Source organism: Hoplias malabaricus, chromosome 18 (assembly GCF_029633855.1).
Source record: "Hoplias malabaricus isolate fHopMal1 chromosome 18, fHopMal1.hap1, whole genome shotgun sequence".
NCBI classification, from domain to species: Eukaryota; Metazoa; Chordata; class Actinopteri; order Characiformes; family Erythrinidae; genus Hoplias; species Hoplias malabaricus.
Genome location: NC_089817.1, coordinates 29,258,824 through 29,267,959, shown reverse-complemented (window position 1 = coordinate 29,267,959; position 9,136 = coordinate 29,258,824). Strand labels below are relative to the sequence as shown.

The window sequence follows — 9,136 nt, the reverse complement described above, 5'->3', positions numbered from 1 at the left end:
TTATCCAGTTCAGGGTCGCGGTGGGTCCAGAGCCTACCTGGAATCATTGGGCGCAAGGTGGGAACACACCCTGGAGGGGGCGCCAGTACTTCACAGGGCAACACAGACACACACACATTCACTCACACACTCACACCTACGGACACTTTTTGAGTCGCCAATCCACCTACCAACGTGTGTTTTTGGACTGTGGGAGGAAACCGGAGCACCCTGAGGAAACCCACACAGACACAGGGAGAACACACCACACTCCTCACAGACAGTCACCCGGAGGAAACCCACGCAGACACAGAGAGAACACACCACACTCCTCACAGACAGTCACCCGGAGGAAACCCATGCAGACACAGAGAGAACACACCACACTCCTCACAGACAGTCACCCAGAGGAAACCCACGCAGACACAGGGAGAACACACCACACTCCTCACAGACAGTCACCCGGAGGAAACCCACACAGACACAGGGAGAACACACCACACTCCTCACAGACAGTCACCCGGAGGAAACCCACGCAGACACAGAGAGAACACACCGCACTCCTCACAGACAGTCACCCGGAGGAAACCCATGCAGACACAGAGAGAACACACCACACTCCTCACAGACAGTCACCCGGAGGAAACCCACGCAGACACAGGGAGAACACACCACACTCCTCACAGACAGTCACCCGGAGGAAACCCACACAGACACAGGGAGAACACACCACACTCCTCACAGACAGTAACCCGAAGGAAACCCACACAGACACAGGGAGAACACACCACACTCCTCACAGACAGTCACCCGGAGGAAACCCACACAGACACAAGGAGAACACACCACACTCCTCACAGACAGTCACCCGGAGTGGGACTGCGACACTACCTGCTTCACCACCGTGCTGCCCCCTCACCACATCAGCAGGTGTTTAAACTGGAGATGGTGTCACTTTACTACAACTCTGGCTGAATAACGCTTTTTGTAAAGAACATTTCCACTGATGGCATACTGCGTTTAGCCAATCAGGAGACGGCGTCAAGTCTGGTTCTGGTTTGTAACCTTCAGACTGTTTACTTTGAGAAGCATGGATTATATGTTATCAGCATGTTTCTCACCTGACAGTAACGTGGACACTTAATTAGATCCTAATTAATCTGTTAGAGTGTGAGGTCAGTTTCACAGTTAAAATACCTCTGGTTTAAAACTATGGATGCTTCCCAGGGACAAACTTTAAAAATGCATTAATGGCATTAAACAATTCAGTTTACAGCACAGTTCAGCAGTTACCCAATCAATTACCCTCTGAACGTCATAAAACATCAGTAAAGCTCTGTCTGAGCCTGACTGCATTCTATCACAACTCTGAGTGAACTGGACTGTAGTCTGTGCTCTGAAAAAGTGAGTCTAGTGCAGTCCAACAACACTGTAATTCTGTTTCTCGACCAAAGTCTGTCTAAATCCGATTGTGGCTCAACAGACTTCTGTCTGACTACGGGTCCTGAGGGTGAAACTCGAACCTGAACCTAAATGAAAATATTGGAGAGCTGATGATGGAATCTGACCAGGCCCCAGTGTGAAAAGTCAGAACTTATCGAGTGCACACAAATCGAAGGAACTAGTGTAAGCGAGCATAGATCAACAAGACTTCAGAGGTTGATCACCACTCAGAAACTTCCAATAAGCCCCAAGAAAAAAACACTCTATCTGTGCCGCACAGTCTTAGTTTATGGTGCAATAACCGAGGGCAGAAATGAGATGGGCTCTGACATCAGCAGTGGCATCTTACCTGCTCAGATCCAGCGATAGGTCTAAAAGCCTCTGGACGGGAATCCTCAGGCAACAATCGATTGAGACCCAGTAGTAAACATCACAATTTTATTTAAGATTAGGTTCATTTGTCTGAAGTTGTTACTTATGTTCCCTCTGAAATGGGTATTGATGGTGTGGCTGCCGAAGGCGGCAGCAGGATGGATTCTCAGGTTTACTGAAGCATCTTTAATTGCTCAGATCCAGCAAAAAAACTCAGAAGTTCCTACACAGTGTGTCTCTCTCCAAAATAAGGTGGTGAGCGGAAACATATTGCCATTTTATGGGGTGCAATTTGACCAAGTCTGTGCTCCTTTTTGTTCATTAACTAATGAGTTGTGTTGCTTTGAAGTAATAACATAAAAAATACTCGATCATATCTTCCTACACTGTCCAAACTGACCTCTCAGTTCTGTCTCTACAGCACCCCCCGCAGGTTCAACTCTACTGTAATTGCAGATGAAAGTAGGTGTTTCCAAAGTACAATGACACCTCATAGCATGCAAATTAGTGAGCCAGTATTCCCACTCCCTGTCCCCAACCCTCGATGATTGGAGGACTGCATCCACATGCAGTTTTGTTCACTGCATTGCCCTGCATCACAATAGTCTCCTTGCAGTGCCCTCCCACCTTTATACAGAGGCTTTTGCAGTGCCCCCTCCCACTTCAAAGCTCAAGCGAAAGCAGCTATGGGCAGTACTCATCAATACCCTTGAAATACTGGATGAACAAGTGGCCATTAATGGGTATGACTTGGCCTCGATGTATGTTCTCCCCCTAAAGAAAGTGTTATATCCTGGAACTCAAAACAACAGCTTCGTGACCATGTTGGTGGCTAACACATCTTCAACGAGGCCTTCTGTGCGGCTCCTGAAGACCTACCCAAAGTGAGAGTTGGTTATTTAACTCTAGTTTTCAACACAGACATGAAGAAAACTGAGAAGTTGAAAAACGAATAAGAATTAAAGGAGTAACTTTATTCTCACCGACTTTTGCAGGTGTGGAGAGCTGCAACACCCCTCCTCAGCTGTGGGAGGATCTGTGCCATTTAAAGAAGCTGATTAAAGGCAGCCATGTGGATGAGTGGAGGTTAAGCAAGCTTCAGTGATATGCATGTGTAACCATACACCTGTGAGTATGTGTGTGAGTGTGTGTGGGCGGACTCTCTAAAGCTCCTAAGGTGGACACAAGCTACCACTTGACTTTTGCCTGGATTACCAGCCACCGCTGCTGTGATGACGGGTGGCTGAAGCTGGTTGAGATCAATATGCGAAAAGCCATGGGCGTCTATTCTTTTCAAAGCACACATTTAAATAAAAAATTTGATCATTTTGCGCCATTCAGTTGGAAAAAATACCTCATCCCCGAGCCATATTCATTTACATAACTTCCCATAGCCATCTGCATCTTTTCATATCACTTTTAATAAGAATAGAAACCTGGCTCCTGGTCAAATCTTGCTGCTGTGCACAATTACATACAAAGAATATGGAAATAGCAAATACACATACACCATACAGTCATAAGTTTGTAGACACACTCTCATGCAATTTTCCATCTGCAATGAAGGATATTCATTGGTAATATGTCCTCTGTTTAAGACGTAATAACTTTTCCTCTTCTGGGAAGTCTTTACATGAGATATTTGAACATTTCTGTGAGAATGTAATTGAAGTTGTGTTGGCCGCTCAGTACTGGATCACCAATCCCAAAGGCATCAGATGGAGTCAGTCGAGAGGACACAGTAACACTCCATACAGCCTGGTGCAGACATAGCGACAATAGGTTCAAGTGCAACTGCTCTAGAGCGTCCCCTTTCATTTCATGCTTGTCTATTGTGGCTATCCAAGCAGTACATTTCAACAGCTGTGTCCACAATGTGTGCTTCTTAAAGCAGCTCACCACAAGCACTATCTACAAGGACTGTGTGAAAACCTTTGCGTAAGCTTTGTCCTGTCATTCTCCTGAGTCCTGATTAACGTCAGAAGACAAAGGTAACTCAAAGGTCAGAAGAAAAGAGACACACGATCCCTTGAGAAACCCCAAAACCCTCGTCTAGGACGTGCAATCCAAATGGCAAACCATGAATAAGACACTAAGGAGTGACGTCATCACAACTGACTGGACAGATACATTACACAAGGCTTAAGGTGGGCTTGACTTTGAAGATTTATCGCTTTCATGTTGCTGTAGGATATATGTGTAATTATATCATTAATTAACCTTTATTCAGTCGTTTTCTGTAACCCTTATCCAGTTCAGGGTCGCGGTGGGTCCGGAGCCTACCCGGAATCACTGGGCGCAAGGCGGGAATACACCCTGGAGGGGGTGCCAGTCCTTCACAGGATGACACACACTCACACATTCACTCACACCTTATGAGGATTAAAGCTTCAACATTAAAGTGGAGTTTCCCAAAGTGGGCGCTGGGATGGTCTAACTTAAAATCGGAAGTGTCTGATTATGGGCTTCTTCTGCAAAGTTCACTGGCCTGTGTGAGGAAGCCATGCTGTTGTGGGAGGAGGAACCACCTCTTGCTTTCAGAACAGAGCTTACTGGAGAAGCTTCTGCTCGCCCATAACCACAGGTCCCTTCTCCTGCTGCATCGTATTCTCGTTCCACTCTGATGTGCAATAAAGAAGCAGGAGAAAACCTAAAAGGCATGTCGCAAAAAGACACAAAAGCAGCCAAGAGAGGACCCTCAGGATGATCCTTGGAGGCAGGCAGTTAGTTTTAAAGTGTGTGGGTGGAAGACCTTGGTGGTCCAGTAAGTAAACTGAAAAGGCAAGAACATCCCTGGACTAGTTTGCAACAAAAGATGGCAGGGAACAGTTGCCACGACATTGGCTTAGTTATTGTGACAGCTACGCATTGTTCCTTAAGGCTTTGAAAAGGTTTGGGAGTACCTGCATAGTCCAAAAAAATGTAGAGACCACCCATTATTCATTCAATTTCCTGTCAGAGAAGTAATATAAGTGTTACATTCTATTTCTGACATTAGTCATTGCACTTGCACACGAAACGGGAAACTCAAAGGACAATAAGCAAATAAACCAAGAACGAAATGGAAAATATTACAACACAAGACCTAGGGTCGCAACAACAGTGTCCAGATAAACACCATGTAAAGCTCTAATTTCTGAACTAGTGGAGAAAATCAATGTCAGTCCTTCCACTGTAAGTGCACCATGCGTCTGAAAGGACACGGAGCAATCTGTAAGCCGTTACTATGAAAAGGAAATAGACACAAAAGAAGGTAAATACAGAAAGTTGCTGGCACTGTTCTCAGAACAATGAATGGCCTCTGCCACCCCTGAGGACAACAGAACTATGCTGGCAGTAGCAAACAGCACGTAGCATTTAATAAGATTTTTATTTACCCTACAAATCCTGCAAATACCAGACTTAGCCACTGTAAATAGCCCTTTTAATGCCCGTTTTAAAGTCAAACCAGAGGTAAGAAACTCAGAGGCATATATAAATAGCCAGAGGGTCTTGATATAAACATGTTGGTTGGAGTAGAGCAGTTAAATCCTGATCTTCAAGGAATTCTATCCTTCAGGCAAAGGGAATGCATAAAATCATAGCGGAAATCTGTGACTAGAAATATCGCATTACCACTTGCTTTCAGGTTGGATTTATTCATAAAGTCCACACGGTACTTAAGGTACTGTGGGCTGGGAACCGACTACAGTAGCAACTTCAGACAGTCCTCATCTTCCTCCTCCTTTGCACAATAATGACAAAGACTAAAGGTAGGGTACCTTCTGTTAAGACTGTGATGGATACCCAGGGATTTTTAAATGGGTGTCCATCGATTGTAGAGATGCAACCAGAGTAGAACTTCATACTGGTGTTTGGAGCGGTTATAAACATTAACGTTTGTTGTATGTTTAGGAAGCTAGAGATTTCTAATTGTCCATTCATTGAGTAACTCACTGTTCACACCATGTGGCCGTAGTTCAGATCTAACAACATTTTAATGCTGAGCTTAATGAACAAACAAATGGAAGTGTAATTTATCATAACAACAACTTAAACTTCATGCCTACTCATGTCCTTTGGTTCGCTGACTCCAGTTCTTCAGAGCGGCTTGGGGATCATCTTCTGCTTGGTCCAGGTTCTGCTGGGTTCTGCTCTGGACTGTTCGTACCGAGACGGTGGAGTGGAGCGCTGTACCATCTCAGTGGAGAAACTTCTGGATCGAGCCATCCAGCACGCTGAGCTCATCTACCGTGTCTCAGAGGAGGCCAGGACTCTGTTTGTGAGTAAAGCGCCACAATCAATAGCCACAAAATGGAGATCGTTTTAGGTGGTGAAAGCTGTTAGAAAGACGTTCCCGCTGGAGCATTATTAACTGCTGCAGTTTTCCTCCATCTTCAGTGAGATAGTACTCACAGGGAGGGATAGCTGGTAAAGGGGCTATTGTGTGTAGACAAGCATCTCATTTGCTGCTTTCACTGTTTGTAATGGGATTTAATGGTTTGTAATGGTAGTCTTTATCATTGTATTTGCAGTTTGTCTCTGCCATAAGAAAACACTGCGGTTGCCAAAGAAAAATCCCTTAGGAGAAAAGTGTTGTGACTTTAATGCATGTCCAAACATTTGTTGTCATCCCTCGTGATGAGGGAATTCAGCTACTTTAGGGACCCCACAGATGTCTTGGCACGGCTTGTATAAGCTCTGTAGAAAGGCATGAAATACAATGGGATGTTCTGGAGCAGTCGTGAACCTAAGGGTTCCATGCCCAATGTGTAAGCTACAGTGGTATGAAGTTCTAGTGAAGAGTGAAGGAGCACCATCCAGAACATTTGAGAGGAACTGGAATGGTGTTTCTCTTCCACAGCTAATCTTCCAACCTCACTGAGGCTCTATTGCCACCAACTCCTCACAGCAAATGTTCCACCATCATGTTTGCCCTGCTAAAAGAATAGTTTTAAAGAATTTGAGAATCAGTGTTTCAGGGGAAACCTTGGAAGAGCCATAGAACCATTTACTTTGGTTAATGAACAAGGAGTGTGTTCAAAAATGACAACTGTTAATTGTAACTTCTTCCAAAAATCTGAACTTGCAGAGTGTAGATTAAACGTTAACTAATAGTAACCTGTTTATCTGTTGTTTTTTCAGGAGGAAACGTTCATCCCAGTCGCCCTGCTCACTCAGCAAAACCGCGGAGGCCACTTGTGCACGTCCAGCATTGCCCCAATTCCGACGTCCAAAAGTGAAGTTCAGCAGATTTCCGTAAGTGCAACTAAGCCTCGTCTGGCATTGTTCTTTATTACAGAGGACAAGGCTAATAGCTTGAGACAATGAGACGGTGGCTACCACAGGGTTTTTCGGCACTTATTGAAGACTGCTTTGGGGTCTGTGTTGTTTCAGGACAAATGGCTCCTCCACTCGGTATTCGTTCTTATCCAGTTCTGGATCGACCCCCTGGTGAACCTCCAGACATCTCTGGATCGCTATGACAATGCCCCGAGTGACCTCATCAACAAGAGCAAATGGATGTCCACCAAGCTGATTAATCTGGAGCAAGGCGTTCTCGTACTTATCAGAAAGGTACATAGGAGAATTTCCTTGAATCCAAATTTGGGACCTTAGTTTGTGGCAGATTGCACTTGCACCCAATGTGGTCCCAACACCTGAGCCTGGAGGGTCCTGCAGAGCCAGGCGTCCTCTTCAAACACTGCCCAAAATTAGGGTTTTACTCTCTCCTGTTCCTAACTCTCTACCTTCTGTCCACAGATGCTGGACGAGGGCAGCCCAGAGCTGCAGAATAACGAGAGTATAGTATCTTTCCTGGCATCTCCAAATGTGGTGGAGCACATTCTCAGAGACTACACCATGCTCTCCTGCTTCAAGAAAGATGCTCATAAGATGGAGACCTTCCTTAAACTTCTCAAATGCCGCCAAACAAACAGTCCCAGCTGCTCCTTCTTCTAGTCTCGTGAAAACTCCTGTCTGGCGGCTTTTAAGTGTGATGTAGGGATGAATTATAGAGACCTTGTTTCTACATTCACTGCACCACTGACCATACACAAGCACTTTGTAGTTCTACAATTACAGACTGTAGTATATCAGTTTCTCTGAAAGTTCTTTCAACCTGTGCTTCAATAAGCAGGGCCCCCACAGAACTGCCACAGCGTAAGTATGATGTGGGTGGTAGATGTGAAGTAGCTCATCTCTTGCTGCCCAGTTTGTGTGGGTCGTCCTCTAGTCCTCCATCACTGGACACTTTTGCTTGGACGTTTTTGGTCAGTGGACTATTCTCAGTCCAGCAGTGACACAGAGGGGTTTAAAAACTCCAGCCGCACTGCTGTGTCTGATCCACTCGCACCACCACCACCTGAGAGCGCTGAGAACGATCCACCACCACATCACACCTGCTCTGTGGGGGTTTTGTCAGGCCCTGTGAAGTCAACTTTATTTCACATACGTTGATGTATGTAATCCTCCTTTTCTCCATGTTTAAGAGCTAATAAACACTGAGCTCCGAGGCCTACCAACCTGGAGCTGGACTCCATTAAAGCTATTTATACGCCACTGTCTTTACACGCAGCTCTTCTAACCTTTTTCAACCTGATCTCAGCCCCCAAGCCTAATTATCATCTGCTTGCATTATTTAAACACCTGGAAATAGCTTGGTTTAACAGGGATTTCAAAGCAGACAGATGAGGAAAAACCCTGTGCGATTAAACTTCTGTTCATTGCATGACCTCTGGAGAAAGACAGCAATTAACCAAGGAAGTATTTTCATCTCTGGTATTGTGAGGTTTTTTTTTTTATATTTGCTATAAAATGTAAGGGTATTAATAGTGCATCTATTATTTGCTGCACTAATAGTCTCTACTCTTCAGGGGAGGCTTTACACTACCTGTCAAAACATTGCTATGAGGATTTGACAGCAGCCACAAGTGAGGTCAGGTACTGATGTTGGGTGACTAGGAACAGCAACACTTCTGCAGCTCATCCCCGAGGTATTCGATAGAGCTCCATCGCTCCAGAGAACACAGTTCCACTGCCACACAGTCCACTCCTGGGGAGCTGGAGGCCCCTGTAGTCCACAATGGGACACCTAAGGCTCAGCACTGAGTAACTGCAGTGACTAATTATCTGGACTAATATGGATAATGTGCCCAATTCAGGGTGTAATGTAATGGAGCACACTCTAGTAGCGGCTATCAAATCCTCACAGCAATGTTGTTGTGCAAAGCCTTCTCAGAAAAGTAGAGGCGGTTACTGCTGCAAAATAAAAGTTGAATCAGATCCACAAATGTTTGGACATGGGGTATATTTAATATCAATATAAACATCCGACGGCATATGAAGGTATTCTGAGTTTGTG

General features: G+C 45.1%; 1 protein-coding gene across 1 annotated transcript; it reads left to right on the top strand.

The window, feature by feature from the left end:
• The first annotated feature begins 5,530 nt into the window (after positions 1-5,530).
• smtlb (somatolactin beta) lies at positions 5,531-7,734 on the top strand. Its single transcript, XM_066651130.1, has 5 exons — positions 5,531-5,546; positions 5,871-6,055; positions 6,919-7,032; positions 7,171-7,350; positions 7,537-7,734. Exons 1-5 carry the CDS (start codon positions 5,531-5,533, stop codon positions 7,732-7,734), a joined length of 693 nt encoding a protein of 230 aa, XP_066507227.1.
• The last annotated feature ends 1,402 nt before the right edge of the window (positions 7,735-9,136 follow it).